The sequence below is a fragment of the Tachypleus tridentatus genome, chromosome 11 (assembly GCF_004210375.1).
Source record: "Tachypleus tridentatus isolate NWPU-2018 chromosome 11, ASM421037v1, whole genome shotgun sequence".
NCBI classification, from domain to species: domain Eukaryota; kingdom Metazoa; phylum Arthropoda; class Merostomata; order Xiphosura; family Limulidae; genus Tachypleus; species Tachypleus tridentatus.
In genome coordinates, this window is record NC_134835.1 from 27,905,179 (window position 1) to 27,924,505 (window position 19,327).

General features: G+C 35.8%; 1 protein-coding gene across 8 annotated transcripts in view; it reads left to right on the forward strand.

The window, feature by feature from the left end:
* The window catches only part of LOC143231826 (uncharacterized), a 192,929-nt gene that overhangs the window by 45,032 nt on the left and 128,570 nt on the right, over positions 1–19,327 (forward strand). For 7 of the 8 annotated variants that reach the window (XR_013017218.1, XM_076466501.1, XM_076466498.1 and 4 more), the window contains exon 2: positions 12,976–13,051. Coding sequence is in view for 7 of the 8 variants with exons in the window: in XM_076466501.1 (XP_076322616.1) it covers positions 12,976–13,051 (76 nt within the window). In the remaining variant the exon portion in view is untranslated. Of the gene's footprint in view, positions 1–12,975; positions 13,052–18,524; positions 19,046–19,327 lie in introns of those variants that run through there. The other variant, XM_076466500.1, reaches the window with a different exon arrangement.

The window sequence follows — 19,327 nt, forward strand, 5'->3', positions numbered from 1 at the left end:
TTTGACACAGCTTCCAAGTTGACAAAATGTTCACTATTGAAATGCCATTCTTTTATTTCTTCCAAGACGTTTATTCTTTAAGATCGTCAGATGATGGATGATAGGTGACCAGACAGTACCAAAACGACGCGTGCGCTTCGAGGAAAGCATACAAAGTTGCTTGCTTACGCTGTCTGATCTCCATTTTTCAACAGAGCAAACGTTCACAAACACTTCGTACAAACGTAGAAGCCAAAAACAACTTCCTTCGGTATGTTAATTGATTACTTCAAACTTAAACCCTGATACATAACAACTGAAATGTATGAAACACATCTTAGGAACCCGATAAGTGTAGATTTTTATGTTTAATCAGACCCTTCTCTCAGAGGACCAAAGAAAGATGTGACTGAGTGATAAAAATATATTTGTCTACAGAATTAAAAATATTTGACATGGAACTTGCAAGTGCCTCAGATGTAAGGCCTAGCTGCTTTGTGCCATAAAACACCATATCAACCAATCAACCAACATCTAAGTGTAATTCTTAATCCGTTACCACTGTTATTTATTCATTAATTTTTACCACTGGAAAGGTTGTTGATGTCCTATTTACTCGGCGCAGACAGCCTAGTTGCTTTGCGTCATAAAACGCCAAACCAACCAACCTATCTACTCATCTGGACTTTTCCAAAAGGTGGCAGCAGATTAGCAGCCGAAACGAAGGATATAAACTAATTAGTGTCCATTAACAAAACAGCATTAACTGATTAATAATTAGGCTTAGGTAATTGTAGAGGCTACAACCCATGCTAGTGTTTGATATTTGATAGGTACAACCTTACAATAAGTACCCAAACATCTGCGTATCTTTCTATTGTTACATAATTGCAATAATTTATTGCAAGACTTGCGTTAGTGACCTTTCAATCTAAGAGAAATTTATGGTCAAGAAGAAACATCATTAGTATTCTGTTAATATACAAAAAAAAAAAATTATAATTTCTTTTGGTGTATTTGGTTAATGTGGTTAAAAGTAATATTCAAAACCAGGTCTATCAGTCAGTTTACATACACTTAATTATGTATTTTTGTAAATACACGGCATTAGAAATACAGACTTACTTTTATGTTAAAATACAAACTGATATTTGCTTCTCCAGGTTTTGTAGAAAATATTTCAGCCAAACGACTACTAAACGTTACAGTTTATAATAATCAAAATAAGTAATTAAATTTCACAAAACATTTACATTGTGGCTGATATTTATTTCGTATATATGTTACGTGAACAAACTTGGCGCCATTGTTAAATGTAAGGAACGTACAACGAATCTTCAGTTTATCGTGAAAACTAGGATTAATAATAAGATGAAATTGCACGTTTCTAATGTAACTGACACAAGGACCCCTATTTATGAAAGAAAAAAGCTAATAGTAACTGGATATTATTTTATCATCATACATGCAGTGTTCACCAGTCATCTTTAAAATAAATCTTTCTCACAAGAACTATTATCCGAAATTTAGAAACCCACCCCTGTCTTCCAAATTACAGGCTCTGCTCCCGTCAGACTGGAATAATAATAATAAGAACATAGGAACTCGATCTGTTTTCTTCAACTCGTAAGAAACTATGAGGAATAGGCTTAGCTCCATCACAGATTAAGTGCATCACCACTTGTTATTTTGCTGTTTGACTGGCATTGTTGCGTGACTTGGCCTTGTTTTTTATATGGAAAGAGATTAGGGAAAGGTTTGACATCTGTCTAGTTTTATTTCAAGATCGTGTTAAGTGGTCCCTCTTTCCTCTTAAACCACCATGTTGTTGGTTTGTCTACCACTCGCTCTAATACATGCCACGACTTTTAGTGATGGTGGGAGGTACTGAATTTTTTTTTGTTTGCTGTTGTTGTTAGATTACACAGTAGTGTGTATTTCATCAAGTGTGTCGATGGCATTTTTGTTACTTTTTAATTTTTTATTCCGATTATCTTGAAGTAGAACATAATTATAGGATGTATTTCAAATGGTTCTTCCCAAGAAAAGAATGTTCGCTTTGTCTGCACCGCCCAGCGGAACTGGTCTATCTGCTGTTGGCTGTGACCTCTCTTCACGATGTGTTATGACCTCGCTCAGCTCCCACTGGGGCTTCTGATTGGCAAAAAGTCCGCCCATCTGTGCCCCACCAATGAGCTTGAAAAAGGAACAAATACAGTTGGTTATAATCCTCATTCGAAATGGCACGTTTTTTTTGTGTTTTTTTTTCTCAGTTTCTTTGAGAAATATTAATAAGTTAGATTAAGTCATCTAGTGTTCACCTACACGTACCTGAATAACACTTTTTATTTTCAACGCTTTACGGTGTTGCAAACTTTCAAATATCAATACCAAACGTTGTCAACAAAATATTCGTGGTTAACATTGCAAACTGATGGTCTACATACCATATTCTTCAATTAAGATATCTTTGTAAAAACCATAAGACATTTATTCTTAATATCCAATAATTCTGTTTTTATTTGACTTGTTGTCCACTTCCCTTTGTATAAAATACCCATATATTATGCGCATATAGCCTAGTTGTTTTGCTCCATAAAACGTGAAGCCCACCCAACCACCTACCCATACAATATAAGAAGTATTTCCAAACCATAACAATTGAGGTTTATACAACAACAGAAAATTGTAATAATGTGAAATAAGCCCTCAAAGGCATAGACTTAAATAGCTTTAAATAAATATAGCATTTAGTTAAGAAAATAACAAGATATCATAATAATAACTATTTTCAAAAATAATGTCTTCTTATCTCTAACAGTTAATTTTATGGTTACTAACATCAGTTTCCATCTGCACTTTGACCTTGCTTTAGCCTGTTTTCAGTTACAAAAATGTCTTTTACTCATTCAGAACTACAACTTTTAACTGGACTTTATATTGTAGACTATTATTTATTGACTAAGTGTATTCAGGTTTAATTGTAGTGTTTTATTCACTTGAATAGGTTGTAGAATATTGAGAAATATTTAATGATGGCCGTACTTTAAGAGTTTTCGTTTGTAGATATAGCAGTGTCTTCTTGTAAGGTACTTAGTGAATCTGGTAGTATCTTCTTGTAAGGTACTTAGTGAATCTGGTAGTGTCTTCTTGTAAGGTACTTAGTGAATCTGGTAGTATCTTCTTGTATGGTACTTAGTGAATCTGGTAGTATCTTCTTGTAAGGTACTTAGTGAATCTGGTAGTGTCTTCTTGTAAGGTACTTGGTGAATCTGGTAGTGTCTTCTTGTAAGGTACTTGGTGAATCTGGTAGTGTCTTCTTGTAAGGTACTGAGTGAATACAGTAGTGTCTTCTTGTAAGGTACTTAGTGAATCTAGTAGTGTCTGGTAGTGTCTTCTTGTAAGGTACTTGGTGAATCTTGTAAGGTACTTAGTGAATCTGGTAGTGTCTTCTTGTAAGGTACTTAGTGAATCTGGTAGTGTCTTCTTGTAAGGCACTGGTAGTGTAAGGTACAGTCTTCTTGTAGTGTCTTCTTGTAAGGTACTGTGAATCTGGTAGTGAATACAGTAGTGTCTTCTTGTAAGGTACTTAGTGAATCTGGTAGTGTCTTCTTCTGTAAGGTACTTAGTGAATCTGGTAGTGTCTTCTTGTAAGGTACTTAGTGAATACAGTAGTGTCTTCTTGTAAGGTACTGAGTGAATACAGTAGTGTCTTCTTGTAAGGTACTTAGTGAATCTGGTAGTGTCTTCTTGTAAGGTACTGAGTGAATACAGTAGTGTCTTCTTGTAAGGTACTGAGTGAATACAGTGGTGTCTTCTTGTAAGGTACTTAGTGAATCTGGTAGTGTCTTCTTGTAAGGTACTTAGTGAATCTGGTAGTGTCTTCTTGTAAGGTACTGAGTGAATACAGTAGTGTATTCTTGTAAGGTAGTTAGTAGTAGTCGTACGTAAGTAGTTGGTGCGTATGTTTCAGATGGATTTTTTTCTTCCTTAAAAGTAAATTCGACTGTACATGTAGCGATCACACTTCTATAACAATTTCCTCTGTGATTAAGGAAAGCACGTGGTTAAAGAGCTCTGGAGTGTTTTATTGTTGCGTGTAATTATCACGATTTCGTGATGATGAAGGTAACTCAGACCTTTGATCTCTAAATAATGATAAGACCAGTTACGATCGAATTAAAAGAGCTATCAAACAGATAAATAATTTTGTTCGATACGTCTACTCTGTATCATTTGTCTGACGTTGATCTGAGCACAATAATTTTGTCGCCTATCATTAAAAACATTTAGAACACTACTATTATCTGACAACTAAAGGACAGAAACAATTATCCAAGTCACGTATGCTGCTTTGAATTGAAGCGAAAACGAATTAGATGGAAAAATAATTGTCCATCTAAACTATTCGTTGAAAGTGTAATATTAAAACATATTGCGTTTTAGTTCCTATTTTAACCATTTAAAAACAGAACTATACTAAAATATTGTATAGAACACATATAATGTCGCTTTACCTCAGTTAATGGTCTGTGATATACAATAACTTAAATGATCTTATGAGAGAATTAATACTTAATATATGCTTCCGTGTATAGATGGCTTTAGTTGGATAATAATAAATTATAGAGAATTTTAAGAAAATACGTTTCATAAAAAACTTCAAATTTTTTAATTTCTAATCAAATGCTCCCACCAAGTCAGCAGTATTACCACTAAAAACACTAACATTCGTGGTTAACTTCGTGTGATTGACGGAGGAAAGATGATTTATTTTTTCAGATTTGCACGAAAACAGAGAAGCTCTAATTTAATAAATGTGAAATATTATTAGTCAATAACTTTGAAAAAAATCCTTGTGAGGTACTATTTAATATCACAGCAAGATGCAATTTAGTCTCCCGCTGGTACAGTGGTACGTCTACGAATTTACAACGCTAAAATCCAGAATTCGATTCCCCTCGGTAAGGCCAAGCATGGCCAGGTGGTTAAGGTACACGACTCGTAATCCGAGGGTCGCGGGTTCGAATCCCCATCGCACCAAACATGCTCGCCCTTTCAGCCGTGGAGGCGTTATAATGATACGGTCAATCCCACTATTCCTTGGTAAAAGAGTAGCCTAAGAGTTGGCGGTGAGTGGTGGTGATGACTAGCTGCCTTCCCTCTAGTCTTACACTGCTAAATTAGGGACTATTGACTATTGGATAACTTGATGTGGCTTTACTATATAAAATACAAACAAACAAGACATAATTTATGTTCATGTGCACTCATAACGACATGCTGAAATTCTTGAAGAAAATATTATAATGCTCTTAAGTTTAAATTTAATTATAACTCTTTAGCAACTCCGTGTTTTTCTTGACTACAGTTGTGAATTTGAAATATGTATGCATCACACATTTCCTGAACAAAAAACTTATATCTTACTGACAAAATTCATCCACTACAAGTATTTATACTAACCACTGCTTTATATGAGCTTTCATATTTCACAGTTCATCTTTACAACAGTGTTTTTGTTTCACATTTGCTTTGTATTAAATTTGTTGATATCATGGTGTGTTGCGGTGGAAAAGCGATTGTCAGGGGTGGACAAAACAGGTGGTCTAATGTGGCTTTATCCTAAAGCAAAACAGGTGGTCTAATGTGGCTTTATCCTAAAGCAAAACAGGTGGTCTAATGTGGCTTTATTGTAAAACAAAGCAGGTAGTCTAATGTGGCTTTATTCTAAAACAAAACAGGTAGTCTAATGTGGCTTTATTCTAAAACAAAACAGGTGGTCTAATGTGGCTTTATTCTAAACCAAAACAGGTGGTCTAATGTGGCTTTATTGTAAAACAAAACAGGTGGTCTAATGTGGCTTTATTGTAAAACAAAACAGGTGGTCTAATGTAGCTTTATTCTAAAACAAAACAGGTGGTCTAATGTGGCTTTATTCTAAAACAAAACAGGTAGTCTAATGTGGCTTTATTGTAAAACAAAACAGGTGGTCTAATGTGGCTTTATTCTAAACCAGAACAGGTGGTCTAATGTGGCTTTATTGTAAAACAAAGCAGGTAGTCTAATGTGGCTTTATTGTAAAACAAAACAGGTGGTCTAATGTGGCTTTATTCTAAAACAAAACAGGTGGTCTAATGTGGCTTTATTCTAAAACAAAACAGGTAGTCTAATGTGGCTTTATTCTAAAACAAAACAGGTAGTCTAATGTGGCTTTATTCTAAAACAAAACAGGTACTCTAATGTGGCTTTATTCTAAAACAAAACAGGTAGTCTAATGTGGCTTTATTCTAAAACAAGACAGGTGGTCTAATGTGGCTTTATTCTAAAACAAGACAGGTGGTCTAATGTGGCTTTATTCTAAAACAAAACAGGTGGTCTAATGTGGCTTTATTCTAAAACAAAACAGGTGGTCTAATGTGGCTTTATTGTAAAACAAAACAGGTAGTCTAATGTGGCTTTATTCTAAAACAAAACAGGTGGTCTAATGTGGCTTTATTCTAAAACAGGTAGTCTAATGTGGCTTTATTCTAAAACAAAACAGGTACTCTAATGTGGCTTTATTCTAAAACAAAACAGGTAGTCTAATGTGGCTTTATTCTAAAACAAAACAGGTACTCTAATGTGGCTTTATTCTAAAACAAAACAGGTAGTCTAATGTGTCTTTATTCTAAAACAAAACAGGTGGTCTAATGTGGCTTTATTCTAAAACAGGTAGTCTAATGTGGCTTTATTCTAAAACAAAACAGGTAGTCTAATGTGGCTTTATTCTAAAACAAAACAGGTGGTCTAATGTGGCTTTATTCTAAAACAGGTAGTCTAATGTGGCTTTATTCTAAAACAAAACAGGTGGTCTAATGTGGCTTTATTGTAAAACAAAACAGGTGGTCTAATGTGGCTTTATTGTAAAACAAAACAGGTAGTCTAACGCGGCTTTATTCTAAAACAGAACAGATAGTCTAATGTGGCTTTATTCTAAAACAAAACAGGTAGTCTAATGTGGCTTTATTCTAAAACAAAACAGGTAGTCTAATGTGGCTTTATTCTAAAACAAAACAGGTAGTCTAATGTGGCTTTATTCTAAAACAGGTGGTCTAATGTGGCTTTATTCTAAAACAGGTAGTCTAATGTGGCTTTATTGTAAAACAAAACAGGTAGTCTAATGTGGCTTTATTCTAAAACAAAACAGGTGGTCTAATGTGGCTTTATTCTAAAACAGGTAGTCTAATGTGGCTTTATTCTAAAACAAAACAGGTAGTCTAACGCGGCTTTATTCTAAAACAAAACAGGTAGTCTAATGTGGCTTTATTGTAAAACAAAACAGGTGGTCTAATGTGGCTTTATTCTAAAACAAAACAGGTAGTCTAACGCGGCTTTATTCTAAAACAGAACAGGTGGTCTAATGTGGCTTTATTCTAAAACGAACAACATGATATAATAGTTCCAAATAAATATTTATCATGTTAATAATATAAACAGTTTGGTTTTAGTATCTGGCACGAACGGAAGTGATTTGTCCTCAGGTTGTGTGAAGCAGAATATTAACATGTTAATACCTTTATTAGCAGTTGAAATTTATTTAATGTGTCATAACTCGTATACACAGGATTGTTGTGACGGGTTAAGTTTGTCTTCCCAGAAACTTCTTTAATGTGCTTTTTAAACTGTTGTATCCAATTTATTTACAAATCTCTTGGGTATACACTCACTACACCATCGCCTCTTGTTTACGGAGAAAAAATTATAAACTTGACATTTTTCTAACGTAGACATTACCTTAACAAAACATGTACTGTTAAAAAAAAGTTTAAAAAATTGAAGTCCCTCACACACGTAAAGGGTCTTATCGATTGGGCAAACTGAGCAATTACTCGGTGCCCGCAGATGGAAGGGCTCCTCGATGCTAAGCCTTTTACTCTACTTCAGAGTTTTCTTATCATTATGGAGCTATATTTATTGAAGTTTGCTCGGGTCTCCTGGTTACAACCCTGTGACACCATACGTGCTCCTTCTTTAACCCGTGGGGCGTTGTAATGTTACGGTCAATCCTACTATTCGTTGGTAAAAGAGTAGCCCAAGAGCTGGCATTGGGTGGTGATGACTAGCTACCTTTCCTCTAGTCTTACACTGCTGAATTAGGAACGGGCTAGTGCTGATAGCCATCTTGTAGCTTTGCGCGAAATTCAAAACAAACCTGTTTACATAGTACTATACACTATATATATTTACTTAATCGGAAATAGCTTTGTATTTAAAAATAGGGTTAAACTTCTCTTAATGGTATACCTTGGATGAGTCAGTCTGACACTGTATATATGTTTCACAGACCTTCGACCTTGCTTTAATTGTAAACATGAATATTTATCACCCTCTTGATCAACGAATCAATAAGCTTTACAGGTTTGGATATAGACAAGAAGGACAGGAAAACGCGAAACGTTACTGCACTATTCTCCCCCGAGAATAACATATACAACTACGTGTTCGTAAGAGTTACCTTGTTCTGTATTCAATAGCACTGAAATAAGAGATTTACAACAGAAGAGTGTTTGTGAAATACAAGTGGATTCAATTTTAATTGAACTGGAATGTGTATACGGAACCGTAGCACCGGTGAGTGACATTAATATGATGCTTATTTATTACCTAACCTGTTTCCGATTTCTTCTTCAAAGAAAGTGGATTCGTTTCTGTATTATTGGAAATCAGGTTTGACCATGTTTAAAAACCACAGTCGTTTATCCTAAACGTTAACGCTACGTGAAGTACATGAAGTTAAAACAAAAGAACATTTATCTAAGAAAAGGTAACCTAGGTGACCTCTTTCAAATATCCACGTGTGTTTAACAGATGATTTCCCTGTTACAACTGTGTAAAGTTAAATTGGATAGTTAAAAGCATGAATCAAAATCGTTCTAATTCATGTATACGAATGCACGTTTTCAGATAAACATCTTGAATTGTCATGATCTCAAGTATGTATATTTTAAAACCTGTAATTGTTTATTAACATCAAGAATTTGGCCATCAGGTACAACTATTGAAACGGTAAAATTGTGTTTTGATTGTACTAGTTTTATGGAATTAATGCAATATATTTCGTATATTTCAGGATTACAGAAGTGTACTTGGCCTTTAGAAAAACTAATCTCATATTTGTTTGTTTCTGTATCTGTTACGTTTTATACGTATATCCATATATTTCACGGAAAATGTTTTTACCCAAGTTTCTAATTTTTGTTTTCGCTGTTCTCTTAGTGAACAGATCACGTAGTAGTGTGGCTTACTTTGAACCTTATTGTATGTATTATTAATGTCGCTTTCCAAAGATTCTCTCGCTTTGAACTGCTTGCATCTGTTACGTATAAACACAGTCCAGTACAGGACAAACATCTAGCTAACGGATGCTCTTTACTTTTGCGCTCTCAAAGTAACGTTTTCAAGGTGTCTTTCACCAACACAAATGATCAACCAATAAATATTCGTACAGCTGCAAAGGTCCTTGTTTATTGGAGACTGGTCGTCCTTCCCTGACGAATCACCGTACAGCAGGGCAATGTGTTGTTGGCCCTCTTGGGTCATGGAACGTACTGGACTCCCTGTTGTGAGGAATCCTTTGTTCTCTTTTTAAGCTAAAGCTAGCTTGTAAGAGAGGAACGATAAAAAAAAAAACACAGTTAGAAACTCTAGAAACAAATTTTAACAACTGTTTGTCCTAGATGTTGCCGACAGTCACTCGTTTCAGATATTTGTGTGTGCTTTTCTTATAGCAAAGCCACATCGGGCTATCTGCTAAGCCCACCAACGGGAATCGAACCCTTGATTTTGGCGTTGTAAATCCGTAGACTTACCGCTATACAAGAGCGGGGCGTTTCAGATATTCAGTGTCGTTATTCAATTTATCCATTGAAATTACTTTCAATGGACCTTAATTAATTACTAGAACTAATCGAAGCTTTAATTTATTTCCAATTAATTACTTTTAAAAATGCAAACCGACCCCTTTTGCTGGGAATGTGATAAGAAAGCAACTCATTTCTAAGCTGATGTCTTCTCTGCAACTCCGATCATTCCTGGTGATGGCTTCCACTTTGCATGACGTGTAAATATTAATTTACCGCTTTGTTGACCGTATCAGTTGAACGATTAGTTAGAAATTTCACCAATAACGAAGAATTACATGAGGAAAATCGATGTGCCAGTTACATACTCTCAATAACAGGGAGCTGGGGTACATGACATTTAAACTCGCACTTCTGTAAACACAGAGGATCACTCTAAGATGGCTACTCGTAGTTCAACATGAAAACAAAAGGATATCGGGACGAGAAGAGAATGCTAATTATCTACATCTCTAACGCTGTTACAGCCACTACTGTTTCTGCTGTTACCTTACGTTTCTATTAGCACACTTTTTTTTTATATCTCTTCCGATCGTTTTACTTACAGCTGTTGCAGAGGGCTTGAGTGGCAACATCCTGTGCCCTTATTTGAATTCCATTACAGGTCAAAGGCTGATGCGTGTGTTCACAGATCTCATTTTGTAGCGCCTACATCTGTGTATCGTATGAAGGCTTTTAGTTCGAAACTTAAATGGAAAGCGTCTTGAACAAAGAATAGCCACGATCAGCTTTTTGTTTTTGAAATCAATCCCATCAGGGATGAAGTTAAACAAAAGGGCGGGAAAAAAAAGAAACCTTATTTTAACTACAGATATTTTTTGTTGTGCGAACCTTTATTTATCACATGATAGTAAGCACATTTATATATTTAAATACACAGTTTTAAGTGTTATTTTTACGTGACAAAATAGTAAAACAACCGTGAGTAACTTCCGAGTTTCGATACTTATTACCCCCCTCCCCCCAAATAAAAACTGTACTAAAAATATGTTTGGGTCACCAAAAGGGTATTTATTATAACTTTGACTCATTCATTTCACTACCATTTAAATTTTTTGAGGGGAACATTTTTCAGTTTTCTAGACTTATGTACAAAAAATGTTTATCGAGTCAATGTCACTTCACCGAATATAAATTAATTTTTGACTTATCATGCTGCTAAAATTAATTTTTCTCACGTACATGCAAATTCACAAGCCCTAAGGAATTATTACCGTTCTGACAAAAATGGCTTACATTTAATAGATACAATGTTCTGAGGCTGTAATGTATATTGTATATCATTAACATGAAATTATAATCGTAAATGCTACATGATGACTGGCAGAAAGCGACTGAAAATGCGGAGGATGTAAGATAATTTTTAAAAATAAAACATTATAAGTACCATATGCATACTGTAAAAACGTTTGAAGTACATGAAATATATATATTGTGTTCTAAATTCGTTTACACTTCGCTACTGATGTTTTATTCTTTAAAAAGTTAAAAATACAAGAATTTGTAACCTATACATTGTATATGCTTTCATTTCCTCCTAATTTGGTCCGGTTTGTCCAGGTGGTTAGGACTCTCAACTTGTAATCTGAGTGTCGCAGGTTCGAATCCCCGTCACACCAAACATGCTCGCCCTTTAAGCAGTAGGGGCGTTATAACGCTACGGCCTATGCCACTATTCGTTGGTAGAAGAGTAGCCTAAAAGTTGGCGGTGAGTTGTGATGACTTGACACCTTCCCTCTAGTCTTACAGGGCCCGACATGGCCAGGTGGTTAAGGCACTCACTTGTAATTCGACGGTCGCGGGTTCGATTCGCCGTCACACCAAAACATGCTTGCCCTTTCAGCAGTGGGGCGCTATAATGTGACGGCCAATCCCACGTTTTGTTGGTAAAAGAGTAGCCCAATAGTTGGCGATGAGTTGTGATGACTCGATACATTTCATACCTTCCTTCTAATATTACACAGCTAAATTAGGGACGGCTAGCGCAAATATCCCTCGTGTAGCTTTGCGTGAAATTAAAAAAATAAATAAATCATTTCGTAATAAACGAAGCTTGATGTTGAGAGGAAATATGACAAGCGTATTACTCTTCTGTTACAAGAATATCTGAGTATGAAATGAAACTGAACTATGTTAGAAACTAATCCACTTCTCTGTTTTTCTCTCTTTTGCTCGTTACCTTGCGAAGATGCTAGTGACATCACGCCATAAAATCAAGTTCCATTCTGGACTAAGATATTTGTTCCCAACAGGGAACAATTAAGTAATTGAAATCTTCTATTATTGTCTGCCTGTTGGGATTACAGTAACACTTCTTGGAGGCACCACACACACACACAGAGAGAGAGAGAGAATACTAGCAGTCTAAACTTTGTCACAGAGACACGTGTCAAATTTCCTGACGAAAGTATGTAGTTCAGTGAACTAGTAGACAACAGGAAACGTGCGCCTCTCGTTAGAAGTAGTTCAGTTGTCTTTTACGAAGTAGGAGTTACATTGGAAAGTGTTATCGTATAGTGGGGTAGGAATTTCCTTTATTGAAGACAATAAAAATGTAAAGCGAATGTTTACATATAAGCAGAAGAACCAGTTACGAACCTGTAACTTTAAGCATCTTCTAACGATTTATACTGTACTTGTATACAGTTATAAAAAGGGTTATCTCCAGAACCAGATAAAAGATTGAGAAAATCAGTTTATATTTTGGTAATAATGCTTGTATTTCGAATCTATAAGTTAGAATAATAAACGCTATTTAAATTTCATATTCAAACATTGGAAGCAAAAATGTTCAAGTCTTAGGACGTATAATGTTGGCCTACGTTTCACGTTGTTAACAGGTATAAAGTTGGACTATGATCTACGTTGTTAACCGCTATCCACTTTCTGTTACCATATTTTAGTCCACGCTCTCAACTAAACAGAATAAACGACGTAAAATTATTTCCGTTGGGCAGTTAACACTTTGTTTATTTGAAAGTAAAATGGGTTAGTTTTATTTAGATTCGTACTGTACGTTAGTCGAATTCATTTTCTTCTAAACAGTTTTCAAACTTTGTTCAGTGATCTCATGTACTAATCTTTATCTTCATAGGGTTTTCCTGCTCGTCATCTTCGTGTGGAAAAGGAAAATGTCTTCGTCGTCCTTCATGAAAACAAGGGACTCGAACGTATGTTGAATGTATCAAATTTTGTACGAAACAAAAAAAGATTAGAATTATAAAAGTGTAGTTTGGTTTGAATTTCGCGCAAAGCTATACGAGAGCTATCTGCGCTATCCATCCCTAATTTAATAGTGTGAGACTACAGGGAAGGCAGCTAGTCATCACCACTCACCGCCAACTGTTGGGCTACTTCTTTACCAACAAAAAGTGGGATTGACCGTCACAAAATAACGCCTCCACGGCCAAAAGGACGAACATGTATTGGTGTTATGGGGATTCGAACCCCTGACCCTCGGATTGCGAGCCGAGTGTCTTAACTACCTGGCCATGCCGGGCCATATAAGTGTGGATTATGCTTGTGGAGTCTACTATTAGTAACTTGTGTTTTTGCTGTAAACAATGTATTTAACTGCATGTAATTAGGATGTGATTATTAAGTGTTTTTTGCTTATGTAACATGACCTTTATCAGAAAGACACTACCGTGCAATTATGTAACATCACCTTTATCAGAAAGACACTACCATGCAAAATTAACAACGAGTTGGTTAGGATGTGCATCAGGTATATTTCTGTTTCATTTTACGACTTGTTTCAGTAACTAAAGTCTGTGAAAATTTTACGAATGAAATAAAAATATTAAAATAATAGAAAGTGCAACATAACTTTAATATTATTTATTATCAGGCCCGGCTTCAGCCCCTCACCCATGGGGGAAAGCGGTGGAGCTTTGGTTGACTCAATTTTTATTTGATATTTTTTAACCCACAAGGGAGAATGAATGTAGGGGTGAATGTTGCACCCCAGCATTCAACTTGGAGCCAGTTCTGAGAAATGGAGGTCCGGTATGGCCAAGCGTTAAGGTGCTCGACTCGTAATCCGAGGGTTGCGGGTTCGAATCCCGGTCGCACCAAACATACTCGCCTTTTCAGCCGTGGGAGCGTTATAATGTGACGGTCAATCCCACTATTCGTTGGTAAAAGAGTAGCCCAAGAATTGGCGGTGAGTGGTGATGACTAGCTGTCTTCCTTCTAGTCTTATACTGCTAAATTAGGGACGGCTAGCGCAGACAGTCCTCGTGTAGCTTTGCGCAAAATTCAAGAAACAGAACAAACATCCGAGAAATGGTGCTTTAAACAATCTCACCGAAGGTGTAATAAGGTTACTTCTTGTTAAAATGTTTTAAATTGAACATTTTAATATTGTAAATCCATTTCATTATGACGTTTTCTGTTGTAATATCTGACAATAGAGCGGCATTTCGCTTTTCAGCAGCTGCACGGCGTTGTTTTCATTTGTAAGTTAGAAGAAAGCGGCTTATTGTTATCAAGTCACGAGCGTATGGAAAGTAGGCTAAAGAATCACTTTTTACTCCTCGTTGGTGAATTAAAGCAACTCGCCAAACAGTTTCGTTGTACCGTATTAAAGTTGTTGTAATATGCGACTGAAATCGGAGTTTGCACAGTACGGTTTTATATTTGATAACCACATATGTAGCCCGAGCTATTATTTATGACACATCACAATCTGCCCCCAGTGACACAGCGGCATGTCTGCAGACTCGCAACGCTCTAAACCTGGTTTCGATACCCGTGGTGGACAGAGCACAGAGAGCTTTGTGCTTAATTCCAAGTAATCAAACATCATAATCTTAAAACGAAAGCTACTTCTCGAGAACGACAGCTTTCAGTTTTATATATCTTATTAGAAACACTTTGTTTTAAGTACAAAGGCATGTAGGGATCGAACCATGAATTATAGCGTCATAAGCCATCAGAGGACACCATTATTGCTATAAAAACAATGATCCAGCATGGCCAGGTGGTAAAAGCACTCGACTTGTAATCCGAGGGTCGTGGGTTCGAATCCCCATCACACCAAACATGACCATCACACCTTTCATCCTTGGGGGCATTCTAATGTGATGGTCAATCCCACTATTCGTTGGTAAAAGAGTAGCCCAAGAGTTGGCGGTGGGTGGTGATGACTAGTTGCCTTTCCTCTAGTCTTACACTGCTAAATTAGGGACGGCTAGCGCAGATAGCCCTCGTGTAGCTTTGTGCGAAATTCAAAACAAACAAACATAAAAATCGTGAAAGTAAACATATAAGTCAGATGTAAAGAGAAACTTTTCAAGCAACATAAATTTCGAACTTATTTCCTTAGCACTCTGTGAATTAGAATAGCAACTGTATCGCCCTCTGGAAATATCACAGAAATGAAAAAGTAATTGTTTTTTATTGCAAAGCCACTTCCGGCTATCTTCTGTGTCCACCGAGGGAAATCGAACCCGATTTTTAGCGTTGTAAGTCTGTAAACATACCGCTGCCCCGGCGGGGGACAACAGTAAAACTAGGAAGGTTTCGAAGACACCCCATTTGACAAGGTTTATTATTTCAGGTAAAAATGAATTTTATGAAAAAGGAAATACTGTGCTGTATTTTCTAGAGAAATTGTAAGATCCTTTGCACCATATGTTACTGAAACAAGTGAGGTATTAAACTCTTACGCTTTTGGTTCAGAGAACTGTTTTTTTCGAGATTAAATTTTTAAGCAAGTGGCGAATCTCATGTAGGCTTGAAACGCTATAAATCATCAACTTCTCTGCACTGTGATAGCGACCTACATGACAATGTTGTGTTTTCTTTCCTTATTCTTAAACCTCTGATGATTTATACCCAAGAACTAAAATGTTGCCCGATGAGTTTGCCCCAAGACTTGTTTTTTTTTTGTCTTAATTTCTATATTAAAGCATATCTTCTCGAGATAAAGTGGCAACTGAAAATGGAAACACTCTTGGACATGTTTATAAAAGGAGAAAACTGCATTGGCAAACACCCTTTAAAAATATTGTGTACGTTTAACGCGGGAAAAACAAAAATTGCGAAGGAAATAACATTAAGATATATTCTTTCGCGAAAAGAGTGGATTTATCGTTGAGGGAAACTTCTATCAACTTCAAAGGCACTGTTGATTTTTTGTTTTTATCTCCTGTTACATTTATCTGATACAGAAATCAATTTAGGGTAGTGTTTCTCGCTGGCATCTACAGCACTTAGTAAACCGATTCTCTTTGGTCATATTTCTGACTAATGCTGTTACCGAAACCGACAGCTATGACGTTAACTACCAAACCTAACTCGCTAGAAACCGTAGTCTATCCATCATAATTTACTCTTTTTATCAAAACCAAAACCTTCGCTCTTTAGCATTTTGTTGTTGTATTTCACTGCAGGTTAATGAAGTAAGCAAGTCATTTGCTAACCACCGTTTAAAATGGGAAACAGTCTTTTATTAGCAATACGTTTTAGGCTGTAGAATATTAAAGAAACGGAAACATTTCAAAAAGTTCGTGCATCAAAAAAAATTTAATATTTGTTCGTGCAATTTTTTAGATGTATTTAACTAAGCTAAGCGCCGTAGTGGAAACTGACTTTAAAGGTAAAGAAACGACGTTCAGTAAAATGTGACTTTGAAGAGTGCGTCCTATGAGGATTTATTAAAAAGTTATAAACTTTCTGATTTTCAGATAGCATGGCTACCGCGTCACATCAAACATGCTCGCCCTTTCAACCTTGGGGGCATTATACTGTGACGGTCAATTCTACTCTTCGTTGGTAAAAGAGTAGCTCAAGAATTGGCGGTTGGTGGTGATGACTAGCTGCATTCCCTCTAGTCTTACACTGCTGAACTAGGGATGGCTAGCGCAGATAACCCTCGTGTACCTTTGCGCGAATTTCAAAAATAACAAACTTCAGATATGATATTCAAGTTAAAGTCAATACACATCACGCAGCCAAAGATTATGCCCTCACTTCTGCGAAACTTATAAAATCCTGTGATAACATATGGCTTGTAAAGTGTACGTTTTTTTTTCATTTATCACAGACGGCAATGTTTTTATTTCTATGATAGTTTGAAAATGTTGCAAAATGTAACTTGAATAAACACGTGGTGCCCTCATACGGTTCTCTGAACGACTAATGGATCTCCTAAGATTTCAGTTCGAACAGTAAAGCACGAAAGATGATGGTAAAAAATATTTATTCCCTGAGCATTTTCCCCCCATAAAATTACGTATAACATTTTTTAACCTGTTTTGGAAAGATTCGTTTTAATCGTTTGCCTTAGAGAAGCTTATTTATAATACAGTTATAAAAATTAGACGGTATTAAAATGTATAAGGTGATATCTTGTCCACTTGCTTATTTTTATTTTTTATTTATTAATATTTAAGTGTTTTATTACCCCTACCCTCATGAGATTTATGTTACCCTATTTTTCGATAACACCTTCAAGGTTTCGCCTTCTAATACTTATTTTAATTACATTTCTTTTTACATTCCTTATTGTTACTTTCTGTTACATTTTTATGGTTTTGTTTTACACAGAATGGACACGTGTATATGTTTTGTTTTGTTTTCCACAGAATGGACACGTGTATATGTTTTTGTTTTGTTTTCCACAGAATGGACACGTGTATATGTTTTGTTTTCCACAGAATGGACACGTGTATATGTTTTGTTTTCCACAGAATGGACACGTGTATATGTTTTGTTTTGTTTTCCACAGAATGGACACGTGTATATGTTTTGTTTTCCACAGAATGGACACGTGTATATGTTTTGTTTTGTTTTCCACAGAATGGACACGTGTATATGTTTTGTTTTGTTTTCCACAGAATGGACACGTGTATATGTTTTGTTTTCCACAGAATGGACACGTGTATATGTTTTGTTTTGTTTTCCACAGAATGGACACGTGTATATGTTTTGTTTTGTTTTCCACAGAATGGACACGTGTATATGTTTTGTTTTCCACAGAATGGACACGTGTATATGTTTTTGTTTTGTTTTCCACAGAATGGACACGTGTATATGTTTTTGTTTTGTTTTCCACAGAATGGACACATGTATATGTTTTTGTTTTGTTTTCCTGCTCTTTATTTTCAGGGGTGAATTAATAATATTTCCACCTCTGTCCCTCGCTGGTACAGCGGTAAGTCTACGGATTTACAACCCTAAAATCAGGGGTTCGATTCCCCTCAGTGAACGCAACAGAGTATCCAATGTGGTTTTGCTATAAGAAAACACAGACACGTTTTTATCTCTATGTCCTTTTCAGTCCTACTCAGAAGCTTAGCGGTAAATCTATACGGGCAGAGATTGGTAACCGAATGTGTCTATTTGTGTTTATGAACATATAAACCTTTTCTAATTATATTTCTCCATCAAATTTTCACTGTTCTACTTCCATAAATGAGTCTTCCAGTTCTGTTATTTAAAACAAAAACAACCTCCATGTAGCATGTTCATGTGGTAGAATTATTTAACTGGGGAGGGGAAGTTTTTCACTCTGTAATCGTGGATTGTGCATAAAAAGAATATTGTGAAACTGACAGCCGAAATTCTAGAAATTTCCATGTTTAGGTTGGACACACCTTCTACACATTAGTGTATGAGTTTAATGTTATATTCCAGGAACGAAGGGTCAGGGAATACAACTCTGGTGATAGTTTACCATCCTTTTGGGCCAGCACGAGCGTCGCGGATGGATGAACAAATAAATCCCTATGGTGGGGTCAAACAGTGTGGTCACTCTGAGAACACATAATGATATGCGGGTTATGCTGCCTTAAGGACACGTAATGGTTCTAGTTATGAAACATTACAGCGTGCAAAAAGGTTGCTTTTGTAATCTATATTATTCATAGTTTTGGTATTTTGTGGTGTTGCTGTTCAGAATATAGCCTTTAAACACTATAACTTTCAAGAATGTTAAATAGCTGACGTGCCTAAACCCTATATGATATAAAGCTTGTCTAACGTGTAGTTTCGTTCCATATCATTCTAACATATATTCGTATAAGGATTTCATGTGAATCCATGTTCTAACAGTTAAATCAGGTTGTTTATTTTCCACAGTGTGGTCATGTTTCTACTTTTCTTTTGTTTCATAAATTCACGTTTGCTGTTTAACTTTCCACGACATTATTGTAGTTCTGTTTTAATAGTTTATTTTTGCTTCATTCATTTTCCCCAATGTATATACATATACATATATATATTTCTCCAATGTATATACATATACATATATATATTGTTTTGTTTTTATACATTCTATACCATATTTGTGACATGACAAATACGAGTTTTTGTTGTATTTAAGAATGAAACGATACTGACATATTATTTCAACATACTGATATTTTACACGTCATATCTGTAATAGCATGCTCATATCGTACTCAGCAATATCCAATGTATTTTACTGCTACGATAGA